The sequence below is a fragment of the Anneissia japonica genome, unplaced genomic scaffold (assembly GCF_011630105.1).
Source record: "Anneissia japonica isolate Jap-2015-1 unplaced genomic scaffold, ASM1163010v1 scaffold1483_len710385_cov172, whole genome shotgun sequence".
NCBI classification, from domain to species: Eukaryota; Metazoa; Echinodermata; class Crinoidea; order Comatulida; family Comatulidae; genus Anneissia; species Anneissia japonica.
In genome coordinates this window covers 7,914-31,093 of record NW_022732828.1, presented here as the reverse complement: position 1 = coordinate 31,093, position 23,180 = coordinate 7,914, and the positions used below count along the sequence as shown (strand labels likewise).

Here is a 23,180-nt window from a genome sequence, read left to right as displayed (position 1 = left end):
CATAAGAGAAATGGAGACAATAAACAAACAGATGAATAACAATAACAGTATGTTATACTTATATATCATAAAGACATAGAAGTTAATGAATCTAGGTAAGACATATTTATTTATATGAAAACTACACAAATCAATGATGATGTTGGTTCATCCTGGTAAGTATTCACGCAATAGACAATAGAATACAACTGTAAACTTGAAACGTCTTATAAAGAAAGTTTGCACTACTTACCTTGCCTTGAGTAGCAAGTCATTCTTGGTATCCAGGTCATTCTCTAAGGCCTGCAAGTGATCTTTACTAACAGAGTTGGCTCTTAGCTCATTCAAGGCAGCTTGAACAGAAAATATTAGTAATGAATACTATATATGAATTCTTTAGGGTACAGAGATGTTAGGCACTCAACTTTATTTTATGTAATAATAGATATTCATGAATATACTTCAATTAGAAATAATATAATTTTTTGAAAATACTTATGGAGATGATCACAAGAATTTGTTACTTTAATCCATAAAAACAAACTAAAACAAAAGGTTTTATACCATCTCTTGCCTTGATCTCGCGTCTCAGTCGACCAATCTCATTCTTCATTGCATTCAAGTCTGGACCCATAACAGGGGGAGGTGTAGACCTTTGCATATCTTGGAAGAGCCTGTCTTTCTCTTGACCACTCTTTACCAGTTTTTCAATGGTTTTATCCTTCTCCGCCATAGCAGCACGCATCTTGCCAAGTAAAATGCTCTGATCTTGCTGGGACCGTGTCAAGGTATCTTCAACAGACTATAAAAATGAAGATGTTATACATATTTCTATTACTGTTGATCACTATACCTATGCCAATTATGCTTATGAATTTTCAATGTTTTTTTACCTGGATATCCATATCTTTATTAGCAATTTCCCGCTGCAAAGCTTTGATAATTTCATTTTTATCCGCAATTAGTTTATTGTGGCGGTCATGCAGTGCCTTGACTTGCTTGTCTTTGTCCTGTAGGCTGGCCAGCAGGTCTTGGGTTGCTTTATCATTTGCTTCAGCAGCTTCTGCTCTTTCAGACATCATTTCCTACAAAAAATAAATAAATACAGTGGCTATACATATTTCTAATAATAAATAAACACACAGTCAAATTTATGCACAAGATTTTAGCTGATTTGAAGACTTTTGTTATTGAAAAAAGGCAATCTGGTTTTGTCAGCCACATATTAGGCACATATATATCACTTAATTTTACATAATGTAAAAACATTTCTTTATTAACTTATTCATTCAGTTAATAATTAATTCATTAATTTATGTATTTAATTATTACAGTCGTTAATTTATTCATTTAAAATGCCTACCTCCATCATCTTGTCTTTATTTCTAAGCCTCTGACTTAGCTGTCTTATGATGGCATTGCTTTCTTCTTCTCTTGGAGATCCGCTCCCTAAACTGCTTATTTCTTCTGATAGTCTGTCTTTATCAGCTAGAGCATGTTGTAGTTTACGTATGATGCTGTCTTTTTCGGATATCGCTCGCTGGTGGCCTTCTTCAGCATTCTGAAACACAATTTTTTTTTTAATCAATCAATCTAAAGTTTACTCACCTATTAATGAACCTTACCATTATTCATATAATTGCATACACCCATAACACTTTTCAAGCAAAATTTAAATATTTATGTAATAAAATAGCTATCAATTGACTTACAGATAGTTTATATCTGATGTTAAACTGAACACTTTAGAATTATAATTTACTTTTTCAGGAATTTTTCTTGATTGCTTTAGAAGCAGTACATCTTTACTCAGAATTACTCAAATTTAAGTAATGAAAAACAATTAGGATAATGAATAATGATACTGCATTTTAGAAAAAGAAGGCAGAAGATGATGTAGTCTTAGTACTGTGGAATTGGATAGACTTTAGTATCTACACTTTAAAAAGTTTAAGAACTTACATTCATAGAATCATTCTTTGCTTTCAATGAGTTAGCAAGTTGTCGACTCTTAGCTTCCTTCTCTTTCAACTCACTTTCCAGCCCCTAAGAAAAATAAATGTAAACTTCCCAGAATAAATGAATTATAATTTTCAATAAAATGAAAAAATATACAAAATCTAACAATCAATTATTAATACGAGCATATTAAACAAAACTGAAGACAACAACTTACGTTAATTCTATCATTATCATGGAGAAGGTCATTATTTAACCGTTCCATCTCTTTATCTCGCTCCCTCAGTGCTTGCCTTATTTGGCGAATCTCATCTTCTTTAGCTTGTAATGCTATGAACTTTTCCTCCAATGCATCCTAAAAAAAAGAAGAGGACTCATCATTCAAATAATAAGTATCACAATAATCATAATTATAATCATAAGAATAATATTAATATTACTAAAACTAATAACATTACAATTCAAAAACACAATATACAGATATTAGGTATTAAACAATTATAAACATTGGTATCAAATTATACAATTAGATCTTCTGACTACCTCTAATTCTTTGTCTCTTTGTTGTAAGATTTCCTTCAACCTATCCACAGTTTTATCTTTGCTTTCCTTTGCATCCTGAAAAAGACAAAATGCTTTATCATCATAATGGTAAACATGTAATTTCAACAAGTATATATATGGAGCTACAATAAGTTTGAACCTTTTCACCCCCTATCATACACAAAACCTACACTCAGTACTTTACTATCGTTTTATCTCTGAATATTTAAAAAATTATATATACTTTAAAATATATAAATAACACGTTTAGTATTATGCCTTCAAATTGTAACTTCTAATTTAACATATAGTGAAACATTAAAATGATGCATATACATTCCTTACATATATATAAATATACATACACAGTACATAGATATAAACAAACATACAAACATGCTTTGATATACAATAATATATAATTTCTATTGGTAAACTGATGCACATCCATTAAGTTTATCTATTTCATGCCTCCTACATGATAATGTATAAAATATCATAATTACACCAAGTTTATAAAATAAATGTTTTATGGCCACATTTACTGTGATTTTGGGGATTCTGTGCATAATCAAGACAAGTTTAATTTTTATACTAGAAACTGTTAGAATGCAAACCAAACATCTAAAATAAATTAAAAGCTAAAAAAAAAAATTTAAATAGAAATATTAGGATTGATAAAGTTTGTTTTGTGATCATAATCAAAAATAGTTATTTATTTTGTGCAATGGATATAAAAACTAATTTCAGCCAAGAAAAAAAAAATCATGGTGCTCAATTTATTAGCAGTAGTAATTTTTATTAAGCTTTCATTAATCTTATTATTGAAGAGTTTAGTCATTTTTCAGTGCAGTCCCAGTAATTATAAACCATTTTCCAATTATCTGATCATTTCCCATTGATCCCAACCCATTCTAAATGGCATTCCCAATTAATCTCAATAATCCCATACTCTTTCTTAATCCCTGTTACTATCCCTAGCTACTACTGAAGGCACTTACTGCAGGGGATGTCTTTGCAGACTTGGCAAAGTCCACATACTCCTAAAAACAGAAACACATTGGTAGGAATCATGTTAGTTGAGCTATAACACTAAGCGTCACAATCACATCACATTCAGCACTACGACCTCACTGCTATACAAAGGTTAAAGTTTAAAATCATGGTCTTATATCAAGATTTCATCTTATTATCAGAGAATTAGATCTCAATTTTAAAATCTTTATAATTATATAAGTATGCTAGTAATTATTATTATTATGAATACAAACTATGCAATGTTCTATAATCTAAGTCTTACTTAAGACCATGCGAAAATAAATTGTGGAAATGGTAGGACTTAAACCCATACCCATGGGATACAATTTTGGTATCCATTATCTTGGTCAAAAATTGTCAATTTAATGATTTAAAATGATATTTATTGTGAATTATCAATATATTTAGTGGGAGTTCAACCATCTTGAATGACACTATTCATTTTCAAACTTTTTTTTAAAATATGACAATAATGAGCAAATGCTAAGAAACTTTCCCTTATAAGTTATGTTTAACATTTTGGTTGTTTTGTTTTGTATAAGAACTGTGCTTTCGTTTTTTTTAATTTGATTCCCAAATGAAATAAATACAACAAAATGTTAATATATAATATTAATGATTATAAGCAACAAAAAAATATATCTATGATAAATGACGTAATAAAATAAAACATTAGAAATAGGAAAATGCAAACATTAAATACCATAAATAAATATTAAATAAAATAATGATGTTAGAAAGAAATATTACAAATATTAAATTCCCAAGATGGTGAAAATAATCAATATATCAGAGTTATTTTCAGAATACTGCAGTGCTACTTAGGCTAGATGCCTAGAGTATGTGCATTGGCTGCACACGCAAGCACCACCATGCCAACAAACTGGCTGGAGGGGTGTCAGGTTACATCAGAATTTTGCGTAATACAAATGTTATCACTAAATTTGTTGCAAATAAAAGGCCAATGAAATCTTTCTTGTTAAGTTTTTAATAATTATCTGTCTTATAAACTGTAATGACATCACTTAAAAATTTGAATAGCCATTTGCATCATGAATTAGTGAAGCTTCTATTTTAAATCATTTAATACATTGGAGCACTTAAGTATTTTAAAAATAACATTGCAATATTATATACATATACTGGTTATGTATTTCATCTCCATGGCAATGCACACCCATTATTTTCCAATGATTAAAAGATTCATGAATTTTCATGATTAATTATTCAGACCCATAACCAACCTTGATAACCTGGTCTTTCTTCTGCAGAGCATCTGTCAGTCTCTGGTTGGCACGCTCTTTATTCTGGATCTGTTGTTGGGCATCATCCAGCAGGTCTTGGTAGTGCTGTTCCATTGAACCAACCCTTCCAGACATTTGGTCTCTGGCATCTTGAAGTTGGTCTTTCAAATCCTAAAATAAAAATAATAAAATGATATTATTGACCGTAGCCATCAAAATGTTGGCCATCAATACTAAGTTCCAAACAGAAACTAATGAATATGCAAATCTTGATTTAGAAATGTAACATTAAATACCTGGATTGCTTTGTCTTTATTGGCTAGCAGTTTCTCCATCTGTGAATCTCCACTTCCTTGTTCTTCTCGCAGACTAGCGATTTCCTCTTGTCGCCTGACCAAGGCTTTCTGCAGTCTGTCGTTTTCAAGATCCTTCGCTCGTAGACTGCCACGCATTTCAGCTACCTTGGTTTCTAGATCTGAGATGGTACTTTGATTGTTTTCCAAACCCTAAGTACAGGCATGACATCTTTATTAATTAATGAGTGTAATATGTTCAGCTACTGTAAGTGCAATTAGTAATTTGCATTATTACATTCACAACAACTGTGTTTCTAGTACGACCTACTATTTATTCCTTGTATTTACCTGGGTTAACAACAATGTCCAACTAATTTTCCATTAGCCTACTGTACCTACCTCATGTTTACTTCTCTCTGCTTTGTGTAATTTTTCTCTTGCTTTTGCTAAGGCATCTTCTTGATCTTCAATTTGATCACAGAGGTGTTTAATCTGTAAAAAAACGAATATTCTTCATTTATTTTCAAGTGAAACCACCACATTAAAATAAAGCAAAAACAAAACAGAAATGGTTTCACTAAGTATTTACATTAAAATGAAAAATAAATAATAATCAAAAGTCACATTAGAATGGCATAAAAGCAATATTGAAAGAAGTGGTGGCCACTGGTGAGGGGACAGTGAGCTGGACCCCCATCAGGGAAAGATGGTCTTCCCATTGGGGAGCTTAAGACAAACTGTTGGGGGAGAATGAATGCTTTACAGATTATGATACTCCAAAACTGATCGTGTCTTTCATATTCTTAAATTATTTTGGCCCCCCTCCCCACACCCACATCGGGTAAATCCTGGCGCCACCGCTGATCGAAGTTCTAACAAACTCAGACAAGGCCTGTATCTCACTCAAGACTAAAAATCACACTATATTTGTTGTATTTCAACATAAAAATTTTAATTAAAAACCTCTTCATCCTTGTTTTGAACAGCTTCAGTCAAGCCTTGGATCGCACGGTCTCGTTTGTTAACATTGCTCTCCTGCTGTTGAAGCTGACGTTCATTCTCCCTCAGCTTATTCATTCCATCCTGTGAACAGTACATCAAATGAAAAAATTACTAATTACCATTAAAATATTATGGAGCTAAAATTACACAAGTTTCGTCGGCAGTTTATGCTGCGCTGGCTTCATTAAAATAAAGCCAGCATAGACTGTTAGCAAAAGCTTCTGTAATAAATTATTTAAGTTACCAATAAGTGCTACCTGTTTTCTATATAACTAGAATAGCTTCAACCTATGTTATTTTAGACTAAATAAGCTGCATCGAATTTAAAAAATATATAATATTTTCAATTTAAACTAGCTGATATAAATATATTTAACGAATGGTTCACCTTGACTTCTTGCTGAGCTTTCTTCAATTTATTCTGCATATCCTGAAAAAAATTTAAGGTACCAGTTAACTCATCTGTGGAAAATATGACTCAGTGGTAAAGCTATGGGAGTCCAATTTTCAAAGACAGTAGGGTTTGAGTTTGAAGTAGACATCTTTTTTGTGTCTTTCAGCAAGTCTATCTCTAAACAAGAGTAAAGTGGGTGCATTGCAAATTTAAGGGTCAAAAAGAAATATTTCCCCTTAATAGGGGTGTCCTGAAAGAGGGATTCCAGTGTACATAAAATCAAACATTACTGATAAGAATAAAAATAATATTAAACATCACACCTTGATGGCTTTGTCCTTATCCTTCAATTTATCTTGCATAGACTCTGTAGCTGCTTCTAAGTCCATAAGACGCTTCTCTTGTTCAAGGTACAGTTCCTAAAAAAATAAATTTGAAATTCAAAACACATACAGGGTATTATACCATTTTTGTAAACCAAAAATGTAGGTGTGTCCACTCTCCAAACACATACCTTGTAATGGATTTTTGTGACATCTTTGTCAGATTTCTCCCTTTCCATATCATCCTTTAGGGCCTGTAAACAAAGACAATATAGAATTGATAAACTATCAAATTTATCAGTTCAGCTACTTTAAGATACAAAAAGGAATAATGAAACAAAAGTTAGTATAGACTAATGCAAAATCTGTAAAGGTTAATCCATTGATAAAATTAAACATATTTATTTCTATTTTAACTTTATTCAGTTTAACAAAAACATCAATAAAAACAACCACTAAAATATCATTGTAAGGTACAAGTATTTGAGAATGACGCTGACCCAAGTATGGCTCATGTTATTATTTTTTCTGGTTCTTAAACTTTCATTGTTCTTTTGTCTGTCATATTTTTTACTTCTTGTGGAGGTGCGCCATGAGCGTTTTCTTTAAACGGATCCCGGCGCTTTAAAAGTCTTCATTATTATTATTATATTTTACCTGAATTTCTTCCTCTCTTTCAACGCATTGTTGCCGTAACTCTCTTAGTTCATCTTCTTTCGGTTTCAGTTCTGCGTGTGCCTTTGCTTTCTCTTTGTCCATTTGGTCAATGACATCATCTTTGCTTTTCAATGCCTGGTTTAACTGGTTGATTATTCTGCAAGAGGGATTTAACTAAATATATTGTATTTCTTTGCTATTTCTATTAAATGATGGTGAAGAGGTTGTTGATAGTGAAGATGGTTACGATGACGATGATTATAAGATAATGATGATTAGGGTAAAGGTGGTTATGGTGAAGATGATAATGATGATAATGATTATGATAATGTTAATGGTGATAATGTGTTGATGTGCATGATGGTGACAGCCATCATGTATACTCTACAATGACAATGATGACATCATGATGATACTGATGTTTTTTTCGATGTGTTTCAATAGCTGTTTTGTATCAGGAACCTCAAGAATCAACAGTAATAATGTTTTTCCCAACCTGATGTATTCTCATATCGTATATGTACTCAGTACGTCCCCCAAATACTTGTGAAAAATTCTTGCAAATGATTTGGTGGGATAATGACATTCTACCTGTCTTTTTCAGCTAATGATTCTTTATTATTATCCAAAGCAGCTTGTGTTTGAAGGCTCTTATCTTGGAGGTTGCCTGACAACCTTTGCTGCAGCAATTCAGCTTCCTCCAGCTTCTCCTGGAGTTGTTCATTGGCTGATTTCAAAGCTCCAGCTTCATCCTTCACTTTTCTCAATTCTTCTTGCAATTGATTACCATTCATCTGGGCTTTTTGGTTCTTCTCTTTTGTGAGCTTTTCGACAATAGAATCCTTTTCATGTGCTAAGCTTTCAACAGCATTTCTGAAAAATTATCACATATCATCATTATCATAATCATCTTTATATACAGTATCATGTATATATTGAGTGGCCGAGCGGTAAGGCGGGGGCGCCGCTAACTACAGTCTTAACATCATCACTGGTTCAAGCGAAACTTCTCAGATAAGGATTTAATTGTCCCATTGCATCTTTTGGAAGAGTAGGGGTTATCCTGATGCTATGGTTAATCTTAGCCCTTGTCACTGGGGAATGATGTGAATATGTAGCTACTATAAGCGGCTCTCTAAGGGCGCTATAAAGTCACAGACCATACCCATATGCAATTCAGCACAATGACGCTGTGACCTATTCTCCTACTTTTACCATTACTTAATTTCTTTATAAATAATTTTTAAATCAATAAAACACTTAAAAACTAGTTTGTCACAAGTACTTACGAGGCTTTTATTAATAGCTGTTGTTTCTCTCTTAAATCATTTTTCAAACTCTCTACTTCAACTCTCAATTCAATATTCTGAAATGTAACAATCATTAACATAATGAGTAATTGATGTTTACATATCCATAAATTATTAGACTCAAAAAAGAGTTACAATAACATACATTTGATTGATGGTATAAAATACTGTTACACAACAGTCAGTGTAACACTTGTTTTACATTCTCAAATTATATGTTAATTATTTTCTAGCAAATGTTCATTTTAATATTTCATTAAATGTCTACTAACAATATTTTTATAATTGTAAACTAAGAATAAATAATTTCCTCAATGTAATTTCCGTTTGAACAGAACATACACATTTTGATTTTAATTTATCACATTTATCAGTAACATAACTTACACTGCCATTGTTTTTTTTTTTACTCACTGTATAATTTCTAGAACATCATGTTTGCTACTATCGATTAATTATTAACTCAAATATTTCTATAAATTGTGTAAGAAATGAGATTTCTGGTGAGAGTTTATCATATAAAACACAACCAATACATTAAAAGTACATACATTACAATATTTAAATTAAATTTATTTATCACTCAACTGTTTTTGCATCATCATTAAAATTTTGTTGAAGTCGTTCTTCCATGAAATAGATCCTAAGTTTAAGACTGAAATTCTCTTTCTTTAGCTCTGAAATTTGCTGTGTAAAAGAAACAAAAATAGAAAAGAAATATTCAATTAATTCATCAATTCATCAATCAATCAATCAATCAATCAATCAAAAAAGCAATAATTTCTTCTGTCCTTTTGGAAATTCATTTTGGTTCTACTCTTAAATAGAATCAGGAATAAAATCTCACAACTGGTATAAATTATGATTTGAAGTCTCTGATGTAACAGTTTATACTCTAGTTATAGGATAATATAAAAAAAAAATCAACCATAAACAAACATGCAAACTCCTCTCCCTGGGGCACCAATTTACAGTTATTCAACATCTCCCAGTTCATTACAAATCATCACATCCTACTAAATACTGTACCTATTCTTAATCTTAGTTTTAGAGCAACAAATGTATGCGCTTTGCTCAAGGACACAAGCATCTGACTCAAACTCATGACCTACCGGCTCAAAGTCTCAGGTCTTTCCACTGTTCAACACATCGTACAAACAACAAAATAGTCTTCAAAATTGCAATAAAAAATTAATAATTTTTAAGTAATAATTTTATTCAATTAATTTTTAGTTATATTTGGTAGAATCCTCACCTGTTCATAGTCCTTCATGGTGTGTGTTCTAACAGGTGATAAGCGACCACTACCTATCTTTTGGAGGGCTACAGAACAAAACAGAAAAATTAAATACAATATACTACAGTACATGCCAAAATATCATTAGTACGCTGGCATCAACAATGTTAATGTACAAAGGCTCTTGACGCAAGATAGGGAATGGACTAAAGCATTGGTAAGATATAAACAAAAATACAACAAATTCTTGTAAGCAAAGGTTTAATGTGTTTGCGAACAGAGCCCATAGCAAAGAAAAAAAACAACAATTTTTCTGCTGGAAATATGTAAAGCCCTGTCCAAACTATCAAATTTTGTTTGAGAAAAACATGTGACATGCCTAAATATGGTCATGAAGACATCACATCATGACCATATATAGGCACATCATGACTATATATGGCCATACAACAGTTTTTTTATCAAAGAAAATTTAATAATGTAAACAGAGCTTTAGGAAGTATAAGCAAAGTCAAGGAAGCACCAAAGGAAATAGGAATGATTCAATTTAATCTTTGCACCATCAAAGATCATATCTTACACATGGCAAAGACATACTGTACAGAATAATAGCATCTCTCACAGCCAAAAATTATTGCACAGCGTACAATTTGAAGTGGTAATGATTCACCATTGTTTGTTAAATGTCCCATTATTTTCAGCCATGGCCTTAACTTTATAATCTGTCCTCTTTAGTAAAAAACACCATGAATAATGTTCACCTTAATCAATTAATTTTCATTAAATCTCTCAACGCTGTTAAACTTTTTAGAATAATATTATTAAACAATCTACAGTAAGTTGAGTTTAGTGGCCATCAAGGCCTTCTACTACCATGGGTGGTTTCATGCCTCAAAATGCTTAGTGGGTCATACTGTAAGCCTACCAGTATCTTAAACGTTGCCTAGTATTCAGTTTTAAACATCTACGAATGATTACAGCATTTAAAATAGATAAAAAGTAACAAAATAATCATAGACGATTACCTGGAACACCGTTGGATTCTGGGAAATGTTCACCAAAGTTTGACATGTTGATGTCAGGACCTGCTGTTACATCTGGTAATCTTGACATGTTGGTACTGAAAAGAGAAAAACATTAAAATGAATTAATTTTTTGATAATATAAACTCACATGTATGCTAAGAAAACATTATAGTAAAAATGTACTATAGAAATCTATAAATATTTTGTTATAATATTATAACATCCATCAACATTGGAATAAAGCTGCATTACATTGTGACTTTAGTGAATAAGACAGAGTATTTTCTTGAACTATCTCCATGTTAATATTTCTGTACACCCGATAAAATATATGCTTAACATTGTGCGATTGTTATCATAATGGCATAGTCCAATCTACAGATACTTACGGTGCATCTTTCAACTAGAGCTAATCATGTCATAATGCTGTATACCAACATAAACATTTGGATCATCCAATGAAATTGGCAATGAGTACATTATCAAACCTCATAGCAATACAGTAAAATAACAATCATCCACCATCATAATATGCATCCAATACTGTATTTTAAGCAGTAGAGTATCTACGTTTTGATATAAATCTCTATTTCATACCTTGCTTAATGACAGTCAAAATATATCTTTATCCAATTTTATTCTGCTCCACAAAATACTGAATTTTTCTGAATTCAAAAAGTTGAATACTGAGTATATTAGATTCTGTATTTCCATATAAACCACAGACTTGTGTGTTCGTAGGATATCAAAGAGGCAAACATGCTGACGTTAAAAAGATAAACATGCACAAATAGACACTGCGCAGTAATGAGCTTTTACTGACCAACGCAAGCTCAGGTTAGTGACAAATTCAACGGTTCAGCATGTTTACACAGGATGTGGGCATCACTACAGCTATGGTATTCATGCACAGAATTGTGAACCCACACACTCACTTAAAATTTTAATTAATAAGCTGGATTCTACATCCCAATTCTTCCTTACTGATTGATTTGTTTCTCATTAGCAGGCTGTGTCGTCATTTTCGGTGCATGACTGGAGTAGCGGTATATATTACTCAGGCATTGATTGGTCTGAATGACAAAATTAAGGGCAGTGAAGGGAGTTGAAGTCTATCAACAAAGGATGATAGAGGATGAGTCACATTAAGGAGGGTTTTCTACCATATGAGTGTCGGAGGATGAATATCTAATACTTAGACCACACCCATATTTAGAATCTACAATCTATCATACTGTATTTATCAACCAACCTTTTACTGTGCATTATTATGCGAGCAGCAATTCTATTATCACACTGTATAAGTAGTAGAGCTTAAGGTTAATGCCTGAGTTATAAATAATTCTAATGCCAGAGTATCTACAATATACTGTACATGGTGACATAAAACGAGTAGGTTGAATGAATCCCTGTTTCTCCAAAATGTTCTACACATAACCCTGTTTTTCCTCTGTATCACTGCAGCCTTCAAATCTAATCCATTTTAGGTGGATTGGGCATTATATCTTCATTCTAGTTTATATTTGCACCACTCACTTAATCTTCTTGCAATTGTTTAAAAAATAGATTATTCAATATATTTTTCTTCAACAGAAAACTGTGTAGAATCTTCAATGGTTTTTGTATTTATTTCTAATTGAAGTCAACACAAATCTATGCTTTTATTTACCAATTTCCACCCAAACCAATGGCTGACAAAATGTCAAGTACTAAAAGGTGGTTAAGGAGATTAAGTACCAGTACTGTACTGTTGTATTTAAATACCAACACTGATGAGATATTATTCAGTTATTAGCATACCAATTTTGTAATTTGAATTGCAATAAATTCTATCATACAGTAGTTGCATTTCCACAGCACAGTAGTCTACTGTACGTAATTCTGGCTTCATTACTTTAAATGTTAAATGTGTTACAGGTACTGTTTTATAGTACAGAGAACAGGAATTGTATTTAATAATACTAATAATTAACTTGATTTTCATGATAATGAAACGACGGCAGCGGCAATGACAAAGACGACAACAACAGCGATGAAAATGAAAATGATAATTATGACAATAATGCTATAAAAGCCTCTCATAGAAAGTTCAATTAGTAACTTAAAATGTCTTTTGCATCAAGAAAATAAAGGCCATTCATCTGTTTATAGCAGACTGGTTTGAAGCCAACAACATGCACTTTCTTACAGTCAATATTTATGGCAACAATGACAATGAATATTCAGAATATTCATTGTAATTGTTGCTATAAACTTTGACTATAAGAAAGTGTCTCATTTTATTACTTACTTAAAATATTCAGGATATATTGCAGAATTTTTAATCAACATTAAAGGGGTTTTGAGATAGTTTGATGCTGTTTAATATTACTCAAGTGTTCTTACAGTGTGTGTCAGCTCTGTTTAAGCAATTGTGGATCAGCATAGTTTAAACTGGATTAGGAATGCATTATGATAAGCCTCCTATAAATGCAGACTACTGTAAGATCGTACAGTATGTTATTCTACTTTCATATACATTATACTATATAATAAAGTGTGCTACATACATGTACTATATTATAGTATCACAATACCGTACCTGGAATTTACATATTAATTTTGGGTTTTTTCTCTGTCCATAGGCCAACAGTACATTGTTCAACTTACAGTCATTCTCAGTACTCTAGGCCTACTGTACATCTCATGTTATATTTCACAAATTAAAAACACATTAAACATTAAATGTCATTGCTGTCTGGAATGGTACAGTACTTGCTTTCCAATATGCTAGTCTACTTCAGACATTAATCACCAAGAGGCTAAATACATGATACATTTAATTCTCTTATCTTTATATGTTTTAGCAATATGGTTGGAAAATGCCAATGACGGGTGTTACTAAGCCTGACAAAAAACAACACTCAGTTGGCTGAACAGGATTGCCATGAGAGTAAACTGAATCACTGTCGAGTGGCTCACAAATGCCAATGAGAACATAAATTAAATTAATATAAAATATTCAAGTAAAATAGGCCTATCAATAAATTTATATTTAAAATTATGAATGTACAAATTCATCAATGAAAACAATCAGTAGTTTAAAAGATAAAAGATAAAAACATTAAAAATACAATAAAAATTGAAATAGAAGAATTGGAGCTACAAACAAATAATGTTAAAATGTTCAATTTACAACGGTAAAAACAAATTACATTCATCTACACAAATATGTTATTGTTGATTTGTTATAAATTTATTGCACCTCAATAGAATTATTTATCATATAAAATGTTTTTCACAGAATCTCTTTAAAATTGAATGCACGTCATATAGTCAAAATTTATTATACAATACAATGTTACGCTGCTAAAAAAACACTATTAGTATTATGCTGCAAATGATTCTTTCAACATACTATACTTTTATGCCTCTGATACATTTTATCTAGTTTTGTACAAAGTTTTGTCTAATTGATTATCAATGAAATTTCATTGTCAAAAGAAATTAAAAACAAATTAAATATATATTGTTAGACACACTGTCTGCATTGAGCCAATAAAGTAAAAGAATACTGACTACGTACTATTTGAATTGCTGTACAATTGAAAATCACACATTAGCTTTCGCTAAGGAAATATTCTCCTTACCAACTGTATTAAGTATATGTATGCATTATTTAGATCCTTTTGCATACTGAAGACGTTTAATTTGCTGATACTGCATAAAGATTTTCATGTTGAAAGGTGACAGGTATAAATCAGAAAAAAAAACTGACTTCTTATTAGAAATCACTAATTGCATATTATTTTAACCTAAATGAGCTATGTTAATTAAAGTTTTGATGTACTTATAGGTTTTATGACTGTACAATGCTATCTAAGTATCTAGTAGTATCACTTACATAAATTATTAATTAATCAAGGAAATTGATTTAAACTATAATTGAAGGTACAATGAGTATTTTTATACAGATAGGCCTACAGAGTATTGTAGGTCTACTCATCGACAAGATCCTACAAAACAGGAAATTTAATGTAGCTCTGTGAACTTTGAACTGGACATTGACAACCTTTTGATTTCAAAACATTGTGTCAAGTAGGATATACTGTACTGTAGCTAGTGGATCCTGATAGAAATACAAATACCAGTATTCAGTTCTTAGGATGGGAATGGTATACAGTCCTACTCAGGGCTGGATAGTGTTTGTCCATGCAACAGTTGGAGTCAATTTTACTGAAACCTAGAGACATTTTATGGGCGGATCCACAATTTTTTTACCCCTCCAGGACTGACTATACTATGTAGTTATAGCTACTGCATTTCACAATCACTAATATACATAAACTTAAGTATAAAATACAATATCAAACAAAAACAGGTATTTTAGTCAAGTACTATACTAATTTTTTCTCATTTCTAGACGCAAGATACTTACCAGTAAAACAGAAAAAAACAAGTATTTATTTACCAACATTAAATGACTGCTTTATCAAACATGTTGATTTTGCTGTCTGTACTCCCACAAACACTTATATGCTAGATTTGCTAATAAAGTTTCAATACAAAATCACTGTTGACAACAGCTGGCCTCTGTATTACAAATATGACCTTCCCTACATTACAGTACAGTACAAGCCAAGCATAGCATCAAAACATACTGTAATGTGTGAATAAGCAAAATACAGACCAGGACTCAAGTTTCACTCTCCACAAATTACCATAATGAAAACAACCATGAAATGACTAATTTTCCAATCAATTACAATTAAGCATCTTGAAAAGCTTATAATAATTTCTGTTAATTTTTAATTAGTTTTGGTTAATTATTGATGATTTGTTTACAATTTGAGTACACTTTATGCTTGATTGCTTGCTTACTCATCAGACTTGTCTTCCACGTGGATTCAGCTACATCATCCACTTGGAAAAGCCTGCCTGGATAAAAGGAATCCCCATGTAAAGAAGACAAGGGAATTCCTCACACATGATGCACATTGCAAATAAGAGTAATTCACCTAGAAACCTGTTAATTACCTAATTAATCATCAAATGGTAATGATCTATACACAGGTACAGAAACACAGTGCTTCAAGTGCTATGAGGAATTCATTGGAGTGTGTGTGGATTTACTGATATTTTATTGAATAAAATCATATTTAAAAAAAGCTGGACATATTTTAGGGTAAATTTTCTCCATGTTTAGATTTAACTCTTTTTTTCTGTAAAATGTCTTCAGACAAATTAAAATCTTTTCATGTTTTATATTGAAAGTACCCAGTGCAATTACAGATTGTAAATTTTAGAAAAAAAATTACAAATGCAAGACTTTACAATGGAGTTTCTCACCATGAAGTACATGTGTACTTTTCTCAGTAAGGTTGAACTTTTTTATGCAAATTGTCATGTCAACAGTATTTGTCATTTATTTTGTCTGTATAATTTTGTGTGCACTCTATTCAATTATAGTTCAATAGGTCACTAAGTTTCTTTAGTTTAAATTATCCAATAATAAAGCATTTGTAATCATTTATAATATTAATTAATTTAATTAACTACTTAAAACAATTAAATAATTAAATATATTTGTTTACATTTTTTCAAATTATTACAAAAAATGCATTAATTAAGTAAAATCTCAGAACACATTTTATCCTATTTAACATGTAACAACTGGGATCAATTGAATTCTCACAATACTATTTGATTCTACAAAAACACACAATATCAAAGAAATTAATTATAAATTATTATTTTCTTCTTTTTTGTTACAAAAGAATCAGTAAATTTTCATTAGTATCAATAAGGTAATTCCTTAATATTATTAGGTGTACTTGTTTTTGTACATTGTGTTTGATATTAACTAACATTTTCTGTATCTTGATATATTTCAAATTTTTTACTCATATGTAACAAGGGAAACAAATCTCATGACATCGTTATAACAATAAAGAATAATCTGAATCCGAATGTGAAGTGACAGTGAATTCCCACTGAAGCTTGCATCACAACTTTTTGAGGAATCCAAGAGTATAAACTTCAATCCCTTGCGCATAAGTGGTCAAACATAAAGTTCTAATTAACGTTAACTCGTTAGGAAGATAACAATCTATAAACCAGCTCACAGTTTCATTTAATTGAACATCCCATGATCACTTGCGAAAAGTTGTAAAAAGAAAACACAACTACAGCGGCAAACAGGAAGTCAATGACTGCCAAGGCAGGAAATCGCCTTATCCTCATTTCAACCGCGTCTAAAACATTGAGTTCAATATTGAACAGCCAATCAGAAGACTGCAAAACACTGAAGACATTTCATTGAGTTAACCTGACGTACTTTTGTGAAAATATTATTATTTAAAAATCTAAAAATTATGCAAAAATTAAAGATAATACAAATGAACTATCACACATTATATCCGTGTATTATGGACCTGTTGCTTGGTATTCAAAAGTTATACAAATATAATCATTTTAAAAATTTAAACAAAAGATCAAAGACTAAATATGGTGTTTATCAAAATAAACCATCTTTTTATTTTCTAAATAATGCTTATCTTCTAATCTCTAGGTCCTGGTGGATTATAACAAAAACAGGATTTTTCTCACAACCAAAAACAGCTCCACTTAAGCCTTAAAGTGAGGCTTAGCAATCCCATGGTCCTTTGTTTATTCTCAGCTACTGCATCTAGGATTTTTTTACTCATGACCAAAACTGGTTTCACAATTGTTAAATGTGAATTGATATACTGTATAATTTATTTTTAAATAACTCTAAAGGAAGCAGATAAAAAGGAAATTTTTTTATAAAAATGGCAATAAGTTAATAATAATCAAAATTAAACCAAAACTCTAACGTAATATATACAATATATTTTTTAAATGAATTGACTATCAATTGAATGTTAGATAAAAAATCATTAGATTGAACTTCAAAAGTAAAGTAATATTTATTTATTTTTTAGGAACATTTGTGACTAGGCATATACTAACCAGAAATCCACTTTCTTTACATACTGTAGGAGGATGACCAAAACTGGCTTCTCAATTGTTAAATGTGAATTGAAATATAATGTATTTTTTATAAATAACTCTATAGAAAGCAGGTTAAAAGGAATTTAAACCATAATGGCTATAAGCCAATAATAATTAAAATAACTCTAACATACTAATGAAAAGGCAATACTAACTAGAAATCCACTTTCATTACATACTGAAGGAGGATGTTAGAGTCAATTCTTACATAATTACCAAGGAATTTAACTGTGATGCCAGTTCAGACTTTTTGGGGCCTACAATAGGCTGATGACTATGGTAATTATAAACACTATAGCATGGTTCACGTCGAACTTTTATCTAGATATACATCCACTTAACTAGTTAAAAGTTCGACGTGAACCACTCAATTATAGCTAGATAAAGGAATTAAGTAACTTAAGTGACTTAACTTTACTAGAATAACGGTAAATTAACTTGCTTAACGGTAAAGTCGGCTCAGATTATAAGGACACGATTACGTAACATAGGCATCTAAGCCAGCGTTGTTGTATTGTACCACCATTATTATCTGGGCAATTCCATGACATAAACAAAATTAAAATGACAAAAGACATGGGCCTGGTTCTAAGGACATATAGTGGTTTATTTGAAAATAACAATGATTTGCTTCATAATAGACCACCAAATTGGGTATATTAAACCATGTAACCAAAGTAGTTGGAAGCTGAGTGGGTAAAATCTTTTAAATACATAAAGCTGTAGTTTATCATTCAGTAGATCTTGATTTCAACATTTAAATACTGTATACTATTCACTATGCCATTAACCAGCGGAGGCGTCAGCAGGGTGGGGGAAGGGGCGGGGGAATTTTCTTTGTTGGAAGGCCGGGATCCCCTGTCTTTCGACGAACGAATAGGTCGTCGGACCAAAATTTTTTTTAAATAATAATTTTCCAATCCAAATAACGCTATCTTGATTGCCAATCCCTAATATTGTGGTCTAAAAACACATTTAGGGTTAAACTAAGCCATAAAAACTCCCTTCAAGAACCCCAACAGATATTTTTTTGGTTTCGGGGTATCGACCGAGGCTTTGTCGTCGCTTTGGTTTGGACCCCTGCATCAGACACGTCGGACCCCTTGTTGGCAAACATCTGGCGCCACCATTGCAATTAACATCTAAAGAAAAAAAACCATGCTATTCATTTCAAAGGCAACCATACATAGAAAATGGAGCATGTTTGATGGTCGCTGGGAGGATGTGAAAACACTTCCAGATACCCATAATGCATAAAATGCATTTCATAATTTTCTTGGTTTAATATGCCTTTTTTATTAAGTACTAGAGTATTTATTAACTGGGTCAAATCAATTAACATCCAAGCAATCATGATTTTGCTTAAGACAATTTTCTGTGATGTTTATTAGGTAAATAATACCATTCTTAATATGTTAAATAATCTGATTTTATTACAAAATAAATTTTTGTTTACTATAAGGTATTATTATTATTATTATTATTATTATTATTATTATTATTATTATTATTATTCTTTCCCGATTTTTACTTTCATGACATAAATTGTTTAGCCTCATATTATCTGTATTTTAAGGTTTTAATTATTTAAATGTTCAATGGTTTATATTGTATATATTATATTGTGTTCCCCTAATCTTTCTTACTATTGAATTTGTATGTTGTATTGTTGTTGTTGTTATTATAATACTATTATTATTCTGTCTCTTATACACATCTAGATGTGTATAAGAGACAGGCTTATATCTATATACAAGTTTTGCAATAACCACCTATTAATTCAAGGTTCTATAAATTTACACAACTGATGAAAATTCGCACTTGTAGTACTTGTTTTTTGGGGTGATTTCTGTACCAGGGCACAGGCTGTTTTGTTTGTCAACACTAGTTTAAATTGGCATTGGTTTTCATTGCTATTTTTGATTTACTGTAAATTTGGAATGATTGAAAACAAGGAGTACTGACAACACTAAACTGCATACAAAAAATATGCCTAGTCACAAATGTTCCTAAAAAATAAATAAATATTATTTTACTTTTGAAGTTCAATCTAATGATTTTTTATCTAACATTCAATTGATAGTCAATTCATTTTAAAAATATATTGTATATATTACGTTAGAGTTTTGTTTCTTGTTTTCCTGCTGTTGAATTTTATGGTATAATGGTATGTTTAGCTGAGTAAAAGTAAAAATAAGTCATGAAATAAATTATTGCTTATACCAATTTTAGAAATACTGTATGCACAATAAATTGCATTATATTATCATTAATTTCAATAAGAATAACACATTCATTTGGAACAAAAGTAAATTTCCAAAACATAAAACTGAAGAGGTGTTATAACAAAAGATAAATGCTTTTATTGATCTACTGTAGACTTAACCACAAGAATAGCTCTATTCAAACAAAACGGGATGTTAACGATACAATTACAAGCAACAAATACTAAGCACCAAGCTAGAATCTTTACACTTGAGAAAGCATTTTGAAAGAATTCCTAAAAGTATTATCAGATATTTTAGGATTATATTCATATTAAAATGAATACCTATATTTTCCACAGCAGATATTCAGGGTTATTAAAATAACAATGTTTGAGAGCAGTGGTGGCGCCAGCGGGAGGCAGGGGGCATTAGCTCCGCTGTTGGACAGGCCTGGACACCACTGTCGTCCGACGCCGACTAGGTCCTTGGACGACTTCAGTATTTATTAGGTATTAGGTAATAGGTGATATTAAGCAATTAGTAAATTTTTTGTTAGTTTTTATAACCAACTGTATTGTACCAGTCATCGGTTGGTATAGTGATATGATCGGTATACTGTGTATTTATATTTTGTGCGTATGCTACTCATCAGCAGTATAACTGTAGGGATACGACGAATAACTAGGCCTAGGCTATTTTGTAATTTTTATTGTGTTAGAAGAACTTGTTTGTAATTTTTCACATTTGTCAAAGAAATAAACATTTTTTAAAGCATTCGAGAGAGAATACAGTCACTGTCACTAACTTTTTGGTCGGTGCAGACAGGTAAAAATCTTGGGATGATTTCATAACTACGCTAGGCTATACAGCCTAGGCTAGTAGTAGGAGGAGGCCTCGGCCTCTACATCTAATTTTGTTCCTCGAGTCTTTAAATTGGGTCTAGAATATTCCTATTAAATGTTCAGTTTGTTTGGATTACTAGGGTTCATTGATTCAAGGAATTGCTGAATTGTTCATACTTTATATTGAATTTAAAGTAACTTTCTTCGGGTTCTAATTAACCTTGCTTTACGAAAGTAATTTGCAATTACAATTCAATTTTTATCACGGTGACGAAAAAATGAGGAATCTTTTTTTTCCACATGAACCTAAAAAAATCAAGCCAAGCGTCCACTAATTGTAAAATTAGTGGACGGTGGGGAATAGGCGAATAACATTGGAAGTTGCAGTGATGACGTCACGATTGACTTATAATAGGTATTATAACACACGTGAGAGGTTATTTTTAGGGTTAAGGTTGGCCTATTCATGCCATTCAGTTCACAGCCCCTGTGAGAGTTCACGCCCTATATTAGGAGCAGCATCAGCGGCTCATTGTCCCCCAACATGAATATTAGATATTATAAAATTATTCCTGATCCTGATCGTATTGGATTTATTACTATGTAAGAGGTTATTTTTAATATTTTCAAATAACTACTGACTGAGTCGGCCGACGGGTGAATAACTGTTTTTTTTATTCACCCGGCAAACAGCTGAATATCCTTTGTTTGCCTCTAGCCTAGGTAGGCCTGTGAGCATATGACCGGTTGAGCCGCCGACAAGTTGAGCCGCCGGTCATTTCTATGAAACGCCAAGCGCGTCTCTCGTTATTTGTAATAAGTTAATTGAAATACGCCGCAATTAACGCACTACAAACACTGAGACGCGTGTTTGGCGTTTCATAGAAAACCGGCAGCTCAACTTGTTGGCGGCTCAACCTGTCATAATCCAGCCTAGGCATATGGCATGCTATGACTAGGCCTATGTCGTATGGTTTAGTGTTTAGGCCTAGGCCTACTAGGCTACAAACTGTTGTATCTTTCTGACCTAATTACTAACTGTATAACCCAATAGACCTAGATAACAGCAGATTTTAGGCCTCCTCTGTCCAACATCAAGTAGGCCTAGGCCTTAGCTAATCAGTACGTAGGCCTATAATTGGCCTGTTCCTTGAGGCCCACCCAGTCAGGCTAGCCTTCTACTACCTAACTAAGGCAGGACTCCCTAGCCTAAGGCTAGGCCTAGGCGTAGACTTACCTTTCGTCAAAATTAATGGGAAGAGTTGGATCTTCCCCTGTAGTGGAGTCCATCATAATGAGTAACGTGGTCTTATAATAAATGCGATCCTTCAAGTATACAATATAACATGACTGAAACCAGGTTTTTAAATTATTTCTTAATTAACTGACACAGTAAAAAAGTTATGGTCCAGCGGTTTGATTTTCCGCCATGTATACATTTTTAGGGTATTCCATTTTTATAGAGGGTGCTCTACAACAAAAACAAGCTTTAAATGTTTTTCAGTTTTTGAATATTAGGCCTGATGATTTTTTTTTCGGGTATTTGTGTGGATTAAAGTATTCAATTCAAGTTTCAACTTATGATTCTCTTTCCCTTAGGCAGGTCAATGTAAATTAAACTAAATTCACAATATTGGTATTTTATGCTATTAATAAATATAAAATAACCCTCTGGAGTATAATTTGATTTTATTCCATGTTAAAGTAGCCGATTATGATTTAATCCAATTTAACAAATTTCATCAGACTTCATTGCTTCTTTAACCTCATTGAAGCATATCTTATTTATTATCTCTCCCCCATTCTAAGTACCCCTATCACTGTTTGAACCGGTTTCTGGACAAAACGGCAACAGACCAAAACGGCAATGTCAACTACCAAACGGCAGGCATTGACCGAAACGGCAAAGGAGCAAATCAATGCCAAGACTGAACCGCCATCGGTTTTTTTTATTACATATCAATGACGAATTATTTCGTTATTTTAAAGTCTTATTTTTTATTATTATTTTATTATTATTATTATTATTATTATTATTATTATTATTATTATTATTATTATTATTATTATTATTATTATTATTATTATTATTAATTATTATTATTATTAT

General features: G+C 31.6%; 1 protein-coding gene across 4 annotated transcripts in view; it reads right to left on the bottom strand.

Moving 5' to 3' along the window:
- LOC117115837 (myomegalin-like) overlaps positions 1-22,509 on the bottom strand; it is a 35,956-nt gene extending 13,447 nt beyond the window's left edge. For 2 of the 4 annotated variants that reach the window (XM_033259789.1, XM_033259792.1), the window contains exons 1-22: positions 22,308-22,509; positions 11,008-11,102; positions 10,001-10,068; positions 9,334-9,432; positions 8,725-8,801; positions 8,027-8,308; positions 7,436-7,592; positions 6,970-7,032; positions 6,779-6,874; positions 6,450-6,491; positions 6,023-6,142; positions 5,459-5,551; positions 5,060-5,269; positions 4,764-4,934; positions 3,483-3,524; positions 2,482-2,556; positions 2,156-2,293; positions 1,942-2,025; positions 1,343-1,540; positions 873-1,064; positions 544-781; positions 233-332 (exon numbers count right to left, since the gene is read on the bottom strand). In XM_033259789.1, coding sequence (XP_033115680.1) covers positions 233-332; positions 544-781; positions 873-1,064; positions 1,343-1,540; positions 1,942-2,025; positions 2,156-2,293; positions 2,482-2,556; positions 3,483-3,524; positions 4,764-4,934; positions 5,060-5,269; positions 5,459-5,551; positions 6,023-6,142; positions 6,450-6,491; positions 6,779-6,874; positions 6,970-7,032; positions 7,436-7,592; positions 8,027-8,308; positions 8,725-8,801; positions 9,334-9,432; positions 10,001-10,068; positions 11,008-11,102; positions 22,308-22,363 — 2,696 coding nt within the window. In that variant the 5' untranslated portion in view covers positions 22,364-22,509. Of the gene's footprint in view, positions 1-232; positions 333-543; positions 782-872; positions 1,065-1,342; positions 1,541-1,941; positions 2,026-2,155; positions 2,294-2,481; positions 2,557-3,482; positions 3,525-4,763; positions 4,935-5,059; positions 5,270-5,458; positions 5,552-6,022; positions 6,143-6,449; positions 6,492-6,778; positions 6,875-6,969; positions 7,033-7,435; positions 7,593-8,026; positions 8,309-8,724; positions 8,802-9,333; positions 9,433-10,000; positions 10,069-11,007; positions 11,103-15,424; positions 15,447-22,307 lie in introns of those variants that run through there. The other 2 variants (XM_033259791.1, XM_033259790.1) reach the window with 2 other exon arrangements.
- Positions 22,510-23,180: the final 671 nt, after the last annotated feature.